The 19,572-nt window shown below is 38.7% G+C and overlaps 1 protein-coding gene across 13 annotated transcripts in view; it reads left to right on the forward strand.

Annotated features, from left to right (window-relative positions):
* Positions 1-19,572, forward strand: part of celf1 (cugbp, Elav-like family member 1) — a 29,472-nt gene that overhangs the window by 6,701 nt on the left and 3,199 nt on the right. Inside the window, exons 1-15 of one of the 13 annotated variants that reach the window (XM_079594333.1) lie at positions 808-818; positions 5,413-5,536; positions 9,444-9,631; positions 9,922-10,004; positions 10,235-10,283; positions 10,691-10,825; positions 11,666-11,745; positions 12,111-12,272; positions 14,279-14,348; positions 14,568-14,738; positions 15,288-15,404; positions 15,715-15,903; positions 16,052-16,072; positions 17,204-17,347; positions 17,465-17,636. In XM_079594333.1, the coding sequence (XP_079450459.1) occupies positions 5,433-5,536; positions 9,444-9,631; positions 9,922-10,004; positions 10,235-10,283; positions 10,691-10,825; positions 11,666-11,745; positions 12,111-12,272; positions 14,279-14,348; positions 14,568-14,738; positions 15,288-15,404; positions 15,715-15,903; positions 16,052-16,072; positions 17,204-17,347; positions 17,465-17,592 (1,641 nt within the window). In that variant the 5' untranslated portion in view covers positions 808-818; positions 5,413-5,432 and the 3' untranslated portion in view covers positions 17,593-17,636. Of the gene's footprint in view, positions 1-807; positions 819-5,412; positions 5,537-6,634; positions 6,802-9,443; positions 9,632-9,921; positions 10,005-10,234; positions 10,284-10,690; positions 10,826-11,665; positions 11,746-12,110; positions 12,273-14,278; positions 14,349-14,567; positions 14,739-15,287; positions 15,405-15,714; positions 15,904-16,051; positions 16,073-17,203; positions 17,348-17,464; positions 17,637-19,572 lie in introns of those variants that run through there. The other 12 variants (XM_079594328.1, XM_079594334.1, XM_079594337.1 and 9 more) reach the window with 12 other exon arrangements.

The following is a 19,572-nucleotide window of genomic DNA, read 5'->3' on the forward strand; positions in this document are numbered from 1 at the left end:
CAGTACCTTTACAATATTACTCCGAGTGTGTGTGTGTGACCGTGATTATGTGCATACATGTCAGTCACTCTTTTATTACAGTCTATGGTCCGTCAGCGCGGCATCGCTCGTCAAGTTCGTAGAGAGCTTTATTTTTTAGTCCATTTCCAATTCTGATTTTGGCCGCATCTCAATTCTCAAATGGGTCAAAACATAGATATATTACCTATGAAGTTCAAGTAAATGCGCTAGAAATACGCGCTCATTCAAGGATGTGCATTTATTGCATGGACGGAGAAAGCAGCGACACCTGCAGGATTTCATCTGACGGTACATAAGCATGATGTTATAATCTGTTCCAGAGCAACGGTACCGCAGAACGAGTGTAACGTTAGCCTTATATCTATAGACGTTTTTAAATCTGAAAACTCCAAAAAGCAACGAAATTGTCAGACATCCATAGTGCATGTTCACTGAGGAAAACTACTGGAATACAGCGCTGGTTGTCCTCTCGAACGATTCTCGACGACAACGGCGGAATCCAAAGCCGTGGGCGAAGTAATGGGTGTATTAAATTATATGAAATAATCCCGAAAAAAAGCACAAACACGGCAGAGATGGCAAGTTCAGCAGCTGGAATTTGCTGAGGTGAAGTGACGGCTAACCGGCTAGCATTTATATCAGCGAGAATCCACCTGTCACTCAAAAGTGGACACACCCTTAATTTTGCAGAACTTTAAATATTAATCAACTAAACGGGTGAGTTATAAAAAAAATTCACCCCCCTCACAGTTGTTATGAAGGGCAAAATTAGCTGTATAGACCAAAGCCACAGAGAGAACCAGGCTGTAAATATGTTTTTTTCTGCTGTAAAGTTTGGCATTTTAACATGGGGGAGATACAGATTTGACTCCCTTCTGCAGCCAGCCTCAAGCGGCCAGTTGATGAATTGCCGTTTAATTCATTTCCGTGTTGGTTTCAAGAGAGAGACAGGGAGGTTGCCGCTTGGTTTACACGCTGATCGGTCTCGGTTACGCGACCACTAAACGGCGCTGTGAGATCCAGTGAGAAGCGCTTGAATTCAGCGAAGAACACAAATGTCTGATAAAATGGCGCAGACAAACAAGATAAACACTGTGCGCTACAATACAGTCAGAAGGCTTTTCAATCTACAAATAGTAACACTAAGTGCACCATGGTATTTTGACAGAAATGTGGGTTATTCATATTCAATTTTTATTTTTTTATTAAAATACTGTTATGAAAATGAATGTTCACAAATAAAAATGACATGAAAATGTTTATGAAAATTTGACTAGAAAAATAACACGATTTTCAATAATGCATGTTGTTTTCAAAAAAGAAACATCTAAAAGCAATATCTGCATGAGGTGAAGCTGAAGAGTGCCGCCTGACTGCTGCAGTTTAATTTCGGCATGATAGTGTTGCCATTGAAATGCATAAATCAGAGTCTGATGCGTGTAATGACAAACAATACGTTGTTTTGGTTCAGGAGAAACTGTAAAATGTGGCTGCTGTTTGTTTGTGGTGTTTTAAATGAACATTCATTTAAAATAAAAGTTCTTGTTTGGCAAAATTACATTTCTTTAATAGCCTAAACACAGGCTTTACTCCCTTCAAACTTAAATGATCACTGTTTCATTACATCATTGTTGGAAAACACTCTTATCAGAATAAGTATGTGAAGCTTGTATATATTTTCAGTTAAAGCTGTTAAGTTATAAAGCAGTCTCATGTAGGGTTTTTTCCTTTGTGTTTTATATAATGACCTCTAGAAGGTGCTCTAGACATGTTTTCCTTGATTGCTTCTCCCTTAAGAGAAATACGTTGAAAAACGAAACTAAAAGTGACACGTTTGTTGTGTTTTACTGTGAAATGAGAGTTCAGTCTTTTAATGATTTATGTCTCATCGACGCGCGACCCACCCGCAATTTAATTTTTTATAACTTGGCCTGTCTGAGCCGCAGATTATCTGCAGTATCCGCGGAAATAATGCGATCCGCACATCACTAACGAACGCTTGGAGAATGGTCACAGGCCAGGAACCTGCAACAACCGTGTTGGTGGAAAAAGGTCATCTGAGCAGACTGTAGTCGATAGTTTTGTCGACAGCCGGAGGCAGCACGAAATTTGACGGAGGCGGACGCTTCGTAATTCTCTATTAGCAAAACACTGCTTTTCACTTTCAGAAGTTGTAGAGATGATTCCTTATCTTAAAAAAATTTAATATGAAACATTTAGGTAATATTCCTCATTGCTTTCCTGTAGCTTGCAACGCCAAAGTCATGGGTTTGATTCCCAGGGAAAGCAAGAACTGATAAGAATTTAAAATGTGTAAATGTGTGCTTTGGAAAAAAGCGTCTGCCCAATGCATAATTGTAAATGTAATATCACTGTGTTTTTAAAAGTATTTATAATAATTATTTGTTTTACACACTATCGTACATTATCGTAGCTCATATTGAATATCGCATTATTTAACGAGTTATCACATTTTTCTTCAATATCATGCAGCCCTAACATAGGCCTACTGTTGAAAAATGATGACGAGAAAAAATTATTGAAAATAATATTACAAATTACATGTGCTTTTCCCTGGACAACGCTGAAATATGGGCAACTAAAGCACAAAGAAATTACAAATTTCTATTACAGTGGTGTTCTCATTATAATGTTATGCACATGTCAGAGATCAGCATATCTTGCACTTAACTGCATTTTCATTAAAGTAATTCAGGCGTCTCTGCGCGCTTTCAAATAGTTTCACCTTATTTTGGCAGTCTGACTTTGGACGGCATGCTGTCCTAATGCTAAACAATCAGACTTCAGGAATTGCTGCAAATTGCTGCATTTTAGAGTAGTTTCAGATACTTTGCTTCCTTTTTTACATAATGGTAAACCATGAGCTTGTGAAACTTCCAGTATGCGTGTGGTTTTCAAGACAAACAGAATTAATGGAGGGTTAATGCACCAACGGCTGATTTTTATACCTGATTGATTTCTCTAAGCTGCTTTGGATCTTGGCAAATATGCTTTCTGTAATTTTGATGTGGCGTCTAATGCCCTGCACATCACAGAAATCAAATATGCACTCAAGGTAGTGAAGTGAACCCGGGCAACTTCATTAGAACCATTTAGACAGTATTTTTGCTATTCTATTTCCAATAGAATTGAAGTCGTTTTAATTTCTGCCATGAAGTAAACTTCTGTTTTGGACAGCGAGTGAGCTGATCGTGTTGGTCGGCAGTTTATGACCCTTGGCATTCTGAGCGGATGGCGTGGGGTGCTCTGATCAGGATGTAGTAGTACAAGTTGTTATTTTTGTAGTCATACAGACAGAGAGGAACAGGATGGAGGTAGTGCCATATACTGATGGGAGGTTTGTAATTGTCCATCTACCCCTTTCTCTGATCAGTCAGCTGTGTGCGTTGTATTCTCAGCCGCTGGGTCGTTCCAGATGCTTCGGTATTACTCCATTTGTCCACAGTGCTCTCTGTCTTTGCCGGTGTTCGAGATTGAGTTTGTTGTTAGATGAACTGTGCAGACCATATGCTCTGCCCCTCCACCTCCACCCCAAAGGCCTATAACACTGCCTTACATAGACAGTCCATGAATAAGCCGCAGTCACTCAGCAGTCATTAAAACATGGTATGGCCTGTGGTCTTAGAGCATTCTCACTTCGCTCCCAGGGTCACAAGCCACATCACAGCTGCATGGCAGGAGTTTCCCAAAGGGAAGATGAATTATTGATGTGTACAGTGTTGAGAATCAGGCAGCTTTCCAAAAGTTGCAGCGCTACTAGTTGTAATTTGGAAGCCTTATCGTAGTTCAGAAATTGTGTAGTTTTGATTTCCCTCTAAATGTTACATTTTCTGTTTTTTAAAGGCTGGAATACACTACACAACTTTTGCCCAGATTTCCCCCCATATTTACAGTCTGGACAAGTGGATGCTATTTGGTGAAAGTCATAGTCAGTCTCAGGGATGCTAACGATTAATCAACGATCGCGTTCACAAACAGGATTCTGGTTAGGTTCTGACTAGCACGCATCTGAGGCGGCATTGACATGTTGTAGGCTATTAGTCGTCATATTTGATTATTAAATAAGTAATTTAATTAAATTATCAATCACACATTGATTGACTCATCTTACAATCCTACTAGCCCTTTATTTAGACTAAAAACCGTTCTCATTCATTTGGTGAGAAACATGCACACCATGTCAATGTCATGCTGTTGTCTATATGCCACTGCTGTAGACGCATATTGCAATATTAAGGCTAACGATTAATCAATTAATTGATCCTTAATTTAAATGACGATCGATTATGGGAACTTGTGTAACTTGACATCCCTAGTCAGTCTGCAGTTTTGAGTTGACAGATTTCACAGAAAACAGTGTAGTGTATGATGTTCACAGACTCCCAATCTTTATTTTTTATTTTTAGCTTCAAAGTTTGGTTCCATGCCGTCGTAGGACATCAAACATGTTTAATATTTTGAGCTGATTTTAGAACACCTTGTTTTCATTTGTCATCCGTCTCCTAGCAACAAAGCATTTGTTTCTGTGCGAGTTTGTTCTGTTCTGTTCTGACTTGGTGTGATAGTCGTTTAGTATGGTGCCCAGTAATTTCCTCTGTAACTAATATACAAAGTCTGCAAGTGTATGATGCCTAGTGTTTTACAATCTGTTCATATTTTTGAAGTTGTTTAGTAGTGTATGTGCTCATATGCATCGTAGAATGTCAGATTCATTAAAAGGATAGTTCACCCAAAAATGAAAATTCTATCTGTCATTGTGGTCTGGTTGTTTCGCCATGATAGTGATCCTATGCACTATGTCTATATTATAAACACTGATATTATGTTACTGATATAGCCTATCAGTTGTATTTACTTTGACCACAGATCTGATGTGTGAATCTTTTCTTTGCCTACTGGTTGGGTATGTGGGACTTTACATTGTGTTTCTCAGCAGAGTAGTATTTTACACAGTGCTGTTAGTCATATACACTCTCCTTTCAGTAACTCTCTTTGTTAAAAGTAAATTGAAAATAAGTTTGGGCTGAACATCTGGTTTGGTCTAAGCTTGGAGACCATTTTTTCCCTTTTTTAATATGACAAACCTTTGTGTTTGGAGGTAATCAGTTTGTAGAGGCTCAATTAAAGTGACAACAGCTTCCTCTCAGATTATAGTCTGTCATTTACATAATTATGTTCAGATCATCCAGGAAGTGTCTTCTCACTCTCCTACATATGTGTTTTCTGTGTGCATGCAGTTTTGTGACATGAGGTTTGCATGCTGTCTATTCTGTCAGAAGACGTCTCTCTTCCTTTTTCCTTTCCAGTTTATGTTTACCTGTGTATGTGTGTCTGATGTGTGTGTCCTGTAATGTTTGGTGTGTTTCTGTAGCATTTAACAAAGTCACTGGATGGATAGCATCGACGCTGAAGCCCTCTACCTGACCACAGCGCAGATCGGGCAACCTCAATGCGAGCTTTCCCTTCCTGCTGTGGAAGTACCTGCCCTTGGCGGGTAAGAACACATACACTCCACATCCTTTTACCCCAGGGGTGTGAGGATACCCTCCATCTACAGGTTTTCCCTCAGTGGGAAACAAGTCTTTTAAGCAGCTTCTCTTTTAAGCTGGAATGAGAAGAAAAAATTACTTGCTCTTATTTTGTCATTGCTCCTTTTTCTAAATAGTAAGCATATCTGCAGTGAGCAGCCCGCCTGATGTCACTGCATGACTAGCGATGATGTCATGGCCTTTTTGAATATCTGAGACAGACTGTTGAGGAAGACAAAAATGATAACATTCTGATTAATTGCTGAAATATTTTTGTAAGGATGTTCTTTTATGTATTCCTGCATCATTATTTATATGCAATTATTTTCTAAACGAATCAGCATTTTACAAACTATATTATACAAACTACTTTTTTTGGCAATCAAGGCATTTGAATGTTATTTGTTATATGCCTATTATAGGGCCATTGGTGTTTTTGTGCTAAACAAGACTAAATGGTATACCTCAGTCTGCCTGTGGCTTGTTTAGTTTGACACCTTTGACTGCGAGCTTATAACATGACCCATGTCGCATGACCCCGAGCAGCCCGTTCCTCCCTCCCTTCCGCCACCCCCACCATGCTGGAACAGTGCACCGTTCGTGGCCCGTTGCCGGAACACGATTGTGTCCTAGGGGCGCTTCAGCTCGGGGATTACCAGAGAGCTGCCCGTACCCATTCATTCCTGCCGCTCACTCACGCTTATCAGCATCAATCTGACGCTTTATTTATCTGACACTGCACTCCTTTCTGCTTTGCTAAGAGAAAAACTCACAAAAAAGTCCCCCTCCATCAGCACTTTCCTTTGTGGAAGCAGGGGTGCAGCTTTTAGTGTCCCGTCGGGCCCGTCCTAATCCTCAGTCCCAGCCCAGTGACCAGAGCTACGGCCTGTGTTTGTCATCCAGCACAGTGCCGAGCCTCATCGTTGTCTCTCTTTGCTCCATGTCGATTTGAGTTTTGTGGGGTCTGATCAGCCTCCATGAGGTGTACATTTCCCTTTCTCTCTCAGCTGTTCCCATGTCACTTCTCACGACTTCTGAACCTTGAGAGACGTTGTTTAGACGGATAGTTGCTGTGGCTGTTTAAGTGTAAACAAGTGCTTTTTTTGTGGATTCTGTCAGTGTTCATTTGAGACTTACTGATTGGTGAAGTGCTGTAGAAAATGGCTTCCTTTAAGCTGGATTTTCTTCCTGAGATGATGGTGGACCATTGCAGTTTGACTTCCAACCCAGTGTGAGTACAGACTTTACTGTTCAGCTTGGTCGTAACTTGATTTGGGTTTCACTTTAATACCTTAATTTCTCGTTATTAAAGGTGGGATTTTTTTTAACTGCAGAGACTGTTTAATTTTATTAATTAGTGTGGTCTGTAAAATCTGAGTGATTTACTGATTTGTTTACGTCTTATTCTGAGCCGAAAGGCCAGTAAATGTAAATGTCAGGCAGTATTTTCGGTACTAAGTAGCTGAAAGTCAATGCCCAATGACCAGAGGCCTGCAGTGAGGGATGCTAGTTCATGTTTACTACATAATCCTGTTGTAAACATATTGTTGTTTTTATTATTAGACTGTATTGTTGTTAATTTTTTATTCGCAGCCTAGTCTGATACGTCTCTTTTAATAAAAGCCCAATAATTTGACTGTGTATGATCTACTAGATGTGATCATCTAGTTGGATCTGCTAAATGAAGATATTTGGACATTTCATAATCTGCCCAGGAAAAGCAAAAAGAAGTTAAAATCTGGAGAGTAAGATGATTTATATGATTGAAGCATTGTAAAAACTTGTTGGTGCGAAACTCTGAAATATTTCTCAAATAGTCAACGAGTTAGTCACTCGCATTTTAGAAAGGAAAGTAAAATCCTTGTTTTACTACTTCCCTGTCTGTTATAGGATAGGATGTATTGCCCCTTATATTATTTGTAGGTTAACGCAAGATTTCATTCTTTGCTGTTGCAGGATGCTGAAATAAAACATTTCAGTGTTTGTCTTATTAAAATCACAAGGGTTGTTTGTTTGTGATTCTCATTGTGAGGTTTTACAACCTCAAAGGGAACAATTTAGCCAAGACCAAGGCCAGGAACTGCTGACTGAGCTAGAGCTATGGTAAATGGCCTTCTCTGCATCTCTTGCATAACAAATAACCCAAAAAGAACAAGTTCATTGTGGCTAATAGTCTTCAGATTGAAGGCTGCATTCATATACTATTCATATTAATTTGCAGCAATGGGAAAGAGATGACTACCATCTTGATTATCTCCTTCCTGTTTGTCTGATTGTTCTTCCATTCAGGTTTAGTAGTTTTTGTTGAATCGGTAGAATCTTCTGATTCTTCTCCAACATTGTGTTCTGATGTTCTGTGATTTTATCTAATCCCAACAGTCAGAAACTGGTCAGTTCACTGGGAAAGAATTTACAATCCTTAAATGTTTTTGCCCCAGTGAACACCCAATGTTTCTCTGGCCCAGATTGGATGATATTTTAGAGAGGCTGTGTTATCTGCTTGTCTGAACAAGTTCTGGTTGCTGGAAAATCGACAAAGCGGAAGGTTTTATAAGCTCTGCTGTCCTCTGATCAATAAACACCATTAATCTGGCTTTTAGCTTCTGGCTAATGCTGCTCTTTGTCAGCAGGACAATGCTGTGTTTTCGTAAAGTGATCTGTCACTCCACTGATCAGCAGCTGCTAAAGAGAGTGATGAAGCAGTGCTTCAGGCCTGTCCATGACATCACTCGTTGCTTCCCCTCATGCTCTACTCTGTCAAGCAGAAGTGTATCAAGACTTTGATATTCTTTTGTGATATCTGACATTTTCCTTTCTCTTTTTAATGTCATTTTTGGTGGTTTATTGATTGAAGTCCAAATATACTTTCTAAATCCATGTTATTGTGAATCTACACGTTTAATTTTTTTATATATTTTTTTTATGCTGAATCAAAATGTCATTACTGGACCTTCAGGTGAAAATGACAGATGGATTTCCAGATTTCCGGATGCTGGATTTCTCCAATCATTTAGTCTGCTTAAACTCTGCCCCTACAAGCTCGCATTCATCTGCCTCCAATTTTGAGTGCAACGCCCACATCTTCACAATCAACAACTGATGAATTGAACCAAGCCCATTTTGTCTTTTTCGATAATCTTGTTACACTCACATGATTGTCTCAATATGTACTGTAAGAAAAGATCTGTCGCTGCTTCCATTTCATTACGACTATAAATCCAGTTAGTTGTAAACTGTTAGTGCATGAACAATTTTCAGTTATTGCTTACCTCAGAAAATCTTGTGTAGCCATTTTAAGGCTTCATATATGTTCATATATGAATTTCGAAGAAACTGTATCTGAATGATCATATTTAGACTAGTGGTCAATCAATTTGGGTTTTTCAATGGCTGATGCTGGTTCTGAGATCTACTGGTATAGACAATCATAATGTAATGTAATACAAAGAACTCAAGTATTTATTTACAGAAAGCAATTTTGTGATCGCAAATAAGATGTAAACAGCTGTTGAAATAAGTACTTATTTTGCAGGCCATTTACCCATCTCATCCTGAGAACAGCAAATGCATTATATATTGGCAAAGCTGACCAAGTGGAAGAAACTTATCTGCCAAATCAAAGCTTGGTCTAAAAAACAATCATCAACTGGTTTAATCAGCCTGACCGATCAGTCTAATACTGGCGTGCTGTTGGTAAATAAGACTTAGTTGTAATTTGGGGGTTTTCATACTTGGGCAGTGGGCACGATATGAGATTGTTGTGTGCATCCTTCCATGTGCAATATGTTTGAGTATCATCATCTGTCAGAGAGACATTGAGGGCCATCTCTTTAAGACTAGTTAAACAGATTTAGGTTTTTTTCTTTTCTGTAGAACCAAGAAGATGAATGGGTCTCTGGACCACCCAGACCAGCCCGACATTGATGCTATAAAGATGTTTGTGGGTCAGGTCCCCCGGACGTGGTCAGAGGATCAGCTGCGTGAGCTGTTTGAGCCCTATGGTGCAGTTTATGAAATCAATGTTCTTCGGGACAGGAGTCAGAACCCCCCACAGAGTAAAGGTACTTGACAGTCAGTACACTGCGCACTTATACGGTCTGTTCCAAATCCTAGTGAGCACATAGCACACACACGCATGCAGTGCTGCTTAAAAAGTGTGGCCTAAACAAGTTGTCTTATGTGGCAGCGCAGTTAATTTGCCTACTTTTTGGAACAGTCCTCATGTTGGGAATGTGCCAACAACCCCTTAAAATGCTGCTCACTAGGATTTGGAACGCAGTTCTAGAAATTGGTCTCAGTGGAATTGTTGTCATCTTGGACTTGGTTCATAGACCATTTATTGCATTTGCAGGTTGTTGTTTTGTCACATATTACACCCGTAAATCTGCGTTAGAAGCACAAAATGCCCTTCACAACATGAAGATTCTTCCAGGGGTGAGAAAAGGATCTACTTTTATTTTATTGTATCAATAATCCATTAATCCTTCATGCGTGTCTTCAGATGGCCGCCTTATATTTATTGCTCTTAAAAATGCATCAAATCTACACATGTATTTTCAGTAGACCCAAAATAAACTAAAGCTTTTCAAACAGCCGATTTCTCATGGGGGATGGGAAATGTCGATGTTAAGTCACGTGAACTTTTTTTTTTTCTCTCTGTACAGATGCATCATCCAATACAGATGAAGCCTGCAGACAGTGAAAAAAACAATGGTGAGTGGCTTGAATTTACTCCAAAAGTTACTCTCCGTTCAAAAGTTTAGAGTCAGTCAAAGAATCCTGAAAAAAAGATGCATGACACTTTATTTTTTTCAACATTTAATGAATAATTTTTCTTGAGTTATTACTATATTAGAGTGATTTCTGAAGGATCATATGAGTAATGAAAATTCAGCTTTACCAAAATTGTAACTTGTAATACTATTTCACAATATTACTATTTTACTGTATTATAATTAAATAAACGCAGCCTTAGATTAAGATAATTCTTTCAAAACATTAGAAAATCTTACCGGCCCCAAACGTTTGAACGGTAGTGTATTGCTTGAGGAAATGTTCACAAAGACTGTTGAACAGCTGTGCAGAGGCAGTGCTGCCATAACACTTTTCTTGTGTTTCAGCGATAGAAGATAGAAAGCTGTTTATTGGAATGGTTTCAAAGAAGTGTAATGAGAATGACATAAGGCTCATGTTTTCTCCATACGGTCAAATTGAGGAGTGCCGTATACTGAGAGGTCCTGACGGACTGAGCCGCGGTGAGAACTCTCTCATGCACACATGTACATTTTCACTATCACCAGCCAAAGGAAATTATACACCCATCATGTGACCCGATTAAGAAAAAAAGAGAGTGAGAATAGAGCCAGTACTGTGAATGTTTTGACTTCTAGCACATATACGCATGAATTTAACTTGACTTACGCATGAAGGTCTTTCCTTCTGTGCACTGGTAGCACACTAATAAACATCTTCATCAGTTACTCTCTCATTTTAGTTATTTCGAGGAGGTAGTGTTTACGTAACTAATAGTTGCAGACACAACCCATCAGAGAAAAATGAGACTCAATTGGCTCCTGTCGGCCCAAATGAAAATGGCTTCATTCATCTGAAACTCCACATGACAAGTGATATTAGAGGTTATATAACCATTACTGCATGCAACAAATTGAGAATGTTTGCACAGTCGCTTTGATCATTCAAATTTTTTTCCGCTTGTCCACTTATTCTCCTAGTTTCTAGCTGTCATTTACCTGTGGCGTAGAGAATCACTGTGATTTTTAAGTTAACCAAAGTGTAACCAAGGGAACATAATGCACATTCAGGCCCACGCTATTTATTTTAGAATTAGCTTGAGTGAACTTGCTGTCCATCACCATGGGAACTGCATAAGTAATATGCACAACCCATTTCGACTCAGCAGCCCTCGAACCGTTTTTCAAAGAGACTGGGCCTGAATCGGGCCTGTTTTTGATGAGGTTGTGTTTCTACCTGATTGTTTCATGTGTACTTTTAGTTTATGGATTTAGGTTTATGGTTTAAAAACAGAAGTTGGTGTCCTTTCGTGATCTACTCTTACTTGTCAATTCTGTTCACAGGCTGTGCCTTCGTCACATTCACAGCGAGACAGATGGCCCAGTCTGCCATCAAATCCATGCACCAGGCACAGACCATGGAGGTAAACACACATACACATACACTCATAAATGCCTATGACCCAATGCGTATGGGTTTTTTTTTTAGGATTCTATGAATAGAATGTAAAAGAACAGCATTTATTTGAAACGGTTCATTTGTAAATGTCTTTTATTCAGCAAGGATGCAAATTGATCAAGTATTAATTTCTCTCTTCCAGAAGAAAAAAATCATACTGTCCCAAAACATTTGAACAGTAGTGTATTATGAAAAGCTGAGACGCTGCTGTAACATATTAGAGTATACACATATCTGTGACAACTTGGTTGCTTTTCCTTTTTATGTTTCTAAATGATATTCTATGCTGAATTTGCTATGCTATATTTTGAATTCTATTGTGTCCCTTAGGGCTGCTCTTCTCCCATCGTGGTGAAGTTTGCAGACACACAGAAGGATAAGGAACAGAAACGCATCACCCAGCAGCTGCAGCAACAGATGCAGCAGCTCAACGCCGCCTCTATGTGGGGGAACCTTACAGGACTGAACTCACTGGGGCCACAGTACCTTGCAGTGAGTACACAGGACAGATCCAGTTGCATCTGAGGTCTATGCACGTAGAAACCGCGCCACTGTTTAAAACATGCAAACTGCACTGCATAAACTACACGAAGCACGTGCACAATGAAAACATTCATATTTGGTAAAAGAAAGCTGGTCTTTGCTCCATCTAGGGCTGTCACAATATCAGAATTTCCTTAAATTATTAAATAGCCAAAATACTTCACAGTAACATTATAATCACAATATAGAAATTTTGAAAGAAAAAACAAACAGTCAGCCAAATTTAACTTGGTTTGTTTTTGTTTTAATTTGTTTGGAAAAAATAATCACTTAAAATATGTGGGTATGCAGACGAGAGAAATTGTAACCACAACTGTACAAAAAGCACTTGCTGTTGATCAGCACTTCTTGCTGATTGTGGTGTCTAGCATCACATGTTTTTATTTTATTTTTACTGAATCTAAAAAAACTCCCACACTAAAGAGCTCACCTTTTTCTGGTGCAGGTAGAACATCTCTCTTTCGTCTGTCGTCATCTCTGAGATGATTTTGTGCAGCAGTAGTAGCTACACAAGTAGCATTAAGGTGCACTACTGCCACCTCCTATGTTGGAGTGTCAAGCAGATTGCTGGATTAATTACGATATTTTCATTGGTGTGGTATTAACATATCAAGATTTTTCTTAAGTATCACTTATCAATGCTGGTATATTGCGACACCCCTAGCTCCATTCAAAATGCAATTTGCTTTATCAAAACTATAATGCATTATTGTTTGCATCTGTAGTAGGGCTGCACGATTAATTGCAATTGACATGAAATCGCACTTAAACCGATTTGGCTTATCTCCATTATGAAATCGCAAAGGCTGCGATTATTTATTTATTTTACGCGCAGCTTTACATTGATGTACGGCTCTGTAAATGCTGCTCCATCTGAAAGCACTACGAGTTTGAGTCACTTGTAATGTGTATTTGAAAAAGCAACACGCATCTAACATCTTTCCAAACATGAGAAGCATTTATGCACCTCTTGTCCAACAAAAGACAACTTTTAATAACATGCTTTTACTCCAAACTCACTTCATAACGACACTTGAGCATCCTTCTGTGAGATGATGTGGCTTCTTACACAGAAATAGACAGTCGTGTGTTTTTTAGTCATGTTTAATTAATCTAAGTGTTTCAATCTTCTGTTTATTCAGCTAAAGATAGTATGATGCCCGATAGGGATTTCCTGGAATGATGTGTTATCATACTTCTGCAGCAGGCCATATTTGGCGTGTCTGCGTGAGAGCGCCCTCTGGTGTTCAGATGAAGCAGCATTTACTACCGATCAGCCGCACTGCACTGACAAGCTGCGCATAAAATAATCGCAGCCTTTGCCAAATCGCGTGCGGTTTCATTGCGATTAATTGTGCAGCCCTAATCTATAGTGATTAGATTAGATTCCGTGAGAGGCTTGTAATCAGATTTGCTTTTTTTAAAAAAGGTTGCTGTGTTTTTTTGCTGTGTTTGAGCACTTGGGCTACAGGTCTGTGTTTGGCCGTTATTTAAATGCATTTAATTTGGCTTCTCAAAATCCTGATTGTCTATGATTGGTTACTCCTAAAGTTACTGTTTAATTAGTTGTTTCCTCACATGGGCCGGCATAGATGTGTAGCCCTGTTTGAATGTGTTAGTGCTGCTCCATGGGTGTGCTGTGAAAACTTCTATCTTCATCTTTTCCCCTTCTAATCCTTTTCAGTCCTATTATAATTTCTGATCGCCCTTGAATGTCCACATTTCCCTCTTCTTTGTTTCTGTCTTGACTCTTGTTCACATGTGCTCCTGTTTGTCTTTATTTTGCAGTGTTGCCTGATTTATCTCCTCTCCTCTCCTCTCCTCTCCTCTCCTCTCCTCTCCTCTCCTCTCCTCTCCTCTCCTCTCCTCTCCTCTCCTCTCCTCTCCTCTCCTCTCATCACAGTCCTGGATGCAGTCCTGACTCTCTCTGTTCTCTGTTTTGATGTAATGTCTAGCTTTATTTGCAGCTTCTACAACAGTCTGCATCCTCTGGAAATGCGCTCAACAATCTCCATCCAATGTCAGGTGAGAGTCTGATGCGCTTCGCTCCACTCGGACCCGCTAGAAATGATAGCGGCTGTTAGTTAGCCACTTTCTCAGATGCATTGCAAACCCATAAAATCATTGGTTTTGACTAACTATTAGCTTTAGGACGATGGAAGAAGGTTGTGCATGTGAATGTTGGCGAGAAGGCAGTGTGTGGTGTTGTGTGGTTCTTGATATTCTGGATGTGATCTGCGGCAGGTCTGAATGCCATGCAGAATCTGGCTGCATTAGCAGCAGCAGCGAGTGCTACACAGGCTACACCCACAGGTAGCAGTGCTCTGACCACCTCCAGTTCCCCTCTCAGTGTCCTCACCAGCTCAGGTATGCCCTCCGGACAGCCCGCTCAATCTGCCTGGGACGCCTACAAGGGTTGGTCCTGCTTTTTAATCTCCTCCTGTTCTTAACTTTGCTTCTTATCAGTCTGTGAAATAGAATTGCTCTGTGGAATATATCTGTCCAATTAGTGTTGAATTTTAAATGTAGTATTTTTCATTGTTAAGTAAAATGAGTTTATGCCTGATGTTATGTGCATATGTAGAAAGTAACGTACATTAATCTTGGTTAAAGAATTGTTCATTGGTAATGACAGCTAATGATGACATTGAACATTGAAGTGTTAGCAATTTCCCCAAACATAAACAACTGTGTAATGTGTTTAAACCATATCTTGCTGTTCATGCATCAGTCTACCCACCTTGACTCTTGATAATCCCCATCATTTGCGTTAAAGTGCTGTATTTGTTATTTGACTTATTCATTTTTTGCACTCTGAAATAGATGACTTCTCTCATAACCATGTGCTGTTTCTTCTCAGTCTCATTTGCTTTACATGTCAGTGCAGTGAAATGTGAATTGGCAATATGTCTGATGGATTAGTAATGTATCAGACCTGGTTCTTGTTTTCTCTCCTCCTCACAGCGGGTTCCTCTCCCACCTCCAGTACTAGTAATTCGGTGAACCCGATGGCATCTTTAGGTGCTCTCCAGTCTCTTGCTGCGGGCGCTGGAGCAGGTCTCAACATGAGCTCCCTAGCAAGTAAGGAAGAAGAAACATTCACTGTTTTTGCTTTTATATAAGGTCAGGTGGTGTTGCTAAATATCCGGTTTGCCCATGTTATTAAAATGCATCTCAGGTGATGTGGTCACATCAACAAAAAAGGAGCACATGAAGTTACTTCTACATGTTTAATTGTTTGCTATTGTCTGGAACGCATAAGGATGCATTTGTATTTACAGTATCTATACTTTCTTTGCCTCGTTTCTGTTGTATCTCTGAATGCAGTTTCTCTGTATCTATCAGTAGTTTTTGTGTGTCTGAAAGCTGAGCTGTGTTTCTGTGTGCGCAGGCATGGCTGCTCTGAATGGTGGTCTGGGCGGTGGAGGTCTCTCTAACGGCTCGGGGAGCACTATGGAGGCTCTGACTCAGGCAGCCTATTCCGGAATCCAGCAGTATGCCGCTGCCGCACTGCCTAGCCTCTATAGTCAGAGTTTACTGTCCCAGCAGAACGTTAGTGCCGCTGGCAGCCAGAAGGAAGGTGAGTACATGGAGGTCTGATGAGCTTTGAGCAGCTGTTTGGGTTGGGAGAGTGAAAGCCTCTGTACTAGAGAAACGTGTGTGTGTTGATGTGGCTCTTGTGATCACCATCTTAAGGATTCATTCTTGTTTTAAATATGCTGCAACAGCAAGTCCCAATCAGAGTGCGGGTAAGAGATCATAATCACTCTCCACAATGTCCATTTTCTACATTTTGGTTTGTTTAAAATTATGTGGAGATCCATGCCAGCAACTCTCTGCCAATGGATTCAAGAAGCATTCTGGGTTAAATACAACTTCAAGGCAATCGGAATAATCTGTGGCTTGCTTTTTTTATGCTTGTATTTTATATGACCAATTATTTTAAATGTTGAAAACGAACAGTTTCTGTAGCTTTTCTGTAGTTAATTTTTTCACTACTCTTTGTTGAATAAAGTTCAAATGCATTTATTTGAAATAGTAAAGACATCTAGAATTTTACAAAAGATTTGTCACATTGGTTTAATTTAATGCTGATTAATTGCTAAATGAAAGTGTATATATACTTTAAACAATACTGACACTAAAATTTTGAATAGTAGTGTATATTAGAACTAAGAAAATTATTCATTTAAGATTAATCAACCATTTTGTTAAGGAAAGACTGTTGGATATTCCTAAAAAAATGTAAATGACAATCTTCGTCTTGAAAGCCCTCTTTCCAGATTTCATTTGCTGTTAGTTCAGCAAGGCCAGATTTTTTGTGTGTATTGATATCTGCTGATATAGACAGTTTTATTTCCTTAGTCTATTTTAACGATCATAATTAAGCATGAAAATAACTAAAGGGAATAAATATTTGCTAAACAAATTAAATCAACAAATGTTTCATATTATTTTGGTTTCTCTACCTAGTATATTTAAAAATTACAAATGCAGTGAAAATACAGGTATACCAAAATTGAAAGTATCGGCCTAGTTCTGGAAAAAGTGGCATATGCATAACTAGTAATTATGGCAGTAACACATAAACAGACCTTGAAAATGTATTCCCCCCCACATCAAAAGAGCAATTTGTGCAACTGTTTTACTGAATTCGATTAAAATGCTATAACAAAATGCAAACCCTCCAGTATGATAGTTTTATCAACTTGGGTCTCTATTTTCTGTGCTAATCTGCACCATGCTTGAGTTGTATTTAACACAGAATATTATTTTAACTAGGCAAGGAGAATAAATGATCAATGTAAATTGAAAATAAAAAAGGTTGCTATGGAGCCAAAAGTTATCTTTGTTTCTTTCTCTTCTGTTTTTTTCTAAAGGCCCTGAAGGAGCAAACTTGTTCATCTACCATCTGCCACAGGAGTTTGGTGATCAGGATTTGCTGCAGATGTTTATGCCTTTCGGCAATGTTATCTCTGCCAAGGTCTTCATTGACAAACAGACCAACCTTAGCAAGTGTTTTGGTGAGTCGAGTGTTTTGATTTTTGAATTCGGACATCAGAAACAAGCCTTTGATGTATATTCTGAGCCGTGGGTAACTAATGTCCGGTTCTGTTCTGTTCTGTTCTTTTTTTCTTAAGGCTTTGTAAGTTACGACAATCCAGTTTCGTCCCAGGCGGCCATTCAGTCAATGAACGGTTTTCAGATTGGAATGAAGCGGCTGAAGGTGCAACTTAAACGATCCAAAAATGACAGCAAGCCATACTGAGCGCTTTTACTCTCAAATGGACTTGTTTTGAAAATGTTTTTCTGGTAAGTGGAGTGTGACGTTGGAAAGTTATAATGACCCCACCCACCCTTAACACCTGCCTTTTCTAATCCTTCTTTTACTTCTCTGGCCTTTCCTACATATCTTCTCTCTTAACCTTAAAAACAAAGACAACATGCAAATTGTTAGCATTATGAATTTGTTCCAAGGAGAAATTAGTTTTTTTTTTTTTCACATTTATATATCTAATTGTTTTGTTGATCTTTTGTTTTCCCTTAAGTCTTTATTATTATTATTATTTTTTGGTGCCATATTACAAGTTTGCTGTGTATAAATCTAAATCTTGCGTCAAAGGATGTTGCACAATGAAAGCCAGCCTGTGTGACTGCTTTCAGTCCCTTAGACTGTTGATCATCACGGTCTGGCCCCTGTAGATGTTCTCCTGTGTTTACACTAGACTCTTGTAGTACATTCGGACAGTGTAATGCTGATGCCTCCTACAATGCTGCCTTTCTAGAAAATGAAGGAGGCTTGCTGCATCGGTGCAAAAGATAATCAATCAGTCACCTGAATATTGTATTGAGCATCTGGAAGGTCAGGCTGCACTTCACTAGACTCCGTTTTCATGGATGCCTTTTTATTTAATTCATTTATTTATTTCACTAATTTATTTATTTATTTTTTTAATGTATCTGTGTCTTCACAATGAGGGTGATGTTACATTGCTTCAAAGTTTGTTGTATGTATTCTGTTGGAGGGCTCAGCTAACAACAGTAATGATGATGCTTTTTGCTTGTTTTTAGTTCACATTAATATTTTTACATTCTAAAAAAGACAAACACTAAGCAAGGGTATTATATCACATGCTGGTTCATAGATGGTGGTTAATCATTCAGTATTGCTAGTTTGCTGGAGATGCTACACTTACTCTCAGGACATTCTCACCATTCTGTCAGACCAAAACTACTTGCCCATTATTCTACTCACCTGGTACATGATGAAATAAGTGATGGAGTGCTTCATTTCAGTTCATGAATAATTTCTTAAAAGCCTCAAACAAAAATAAGATTTTTTTTTTTTTAACCCAAATTCTTTGGAAGTTGCTGAAGAATCTCAATGGTAGCACATAGGGTTTTAAAATGGCATTTGCGCACAATCTACAACATTACTTTTATTTTGATGGTCATTTGATACATTATCCTGCGCCTCAATTCAAGAGGTTGGTCTTGAAGCTTTTAGCAATATTTGCATTCTGGAAAAGAGTGAGAGATAATGTTGCCAAGAACATAAAGAAGGAAGGAAGTTTACAATTGCTGAATTCACGGCCACTTAATTGTCCAAATGAATCAAGTCAATTTCAATAAGTATTTTATTCTCGGTGTTTGCAGGTGGTCTCTTGTACCCTGGTATATCGAGACTCCTCAGACTCCCAGTTGACCTTGTGATCGTGTATTTGAGTTACTCCATGCAGCTCACTTTAGTTGACCATGGCAGTAAATTAGTGTTCAAAACGTAATCAAATGTTAATGCCAATCTGAGTCGTGAGGTAAGAAGATTGTTTTTATGGAAATTGAGAAGAAATCATTATCCAGATAGTGTATATTACTTAACTATTATGCCTTTTCTATTTTTATAGAGGTTTTATAATATTGCCTAAATAATTTCTCTGAATTAAAACGGTTGTTTAAAAAAATCACTCAAAAGATTCAACAGTGTTTTTGTAGAATCCTTGTGAAGTTTTGTGGATACATTCACCGATTGTGAAAACAACTGATGTGTGGCCCTTTTCACTAGGTTTAGTGTCATCTGTTTAGTCAAAAAAATTGCACCAAGAGCTTTTTTTTTTAAAGTCTGAAGCAGATCCAAGGTTCAGTCTAAAGTTCTTAATATCTCTAAACTAAGTACATTTACATGTGCAGTACGAATGCTGAAATGTGCTTTTATCAGAAGTCATTCGTTGATTTCCTCACAGCATAACTT

The sequence above is a fragment of the Phoxinus phoxinus genome (genome assembly GCF_949152265.1).
Source record: "Phoxinus phoxinus genome assembly, chromosome: 2".
Lineage (NCBI taxonomy): Eukaryota > Metazoa > Chordata > Actinopteri > Cypriniformes > Leuciscidae > Phoxinus > Phoxinus phoxinus.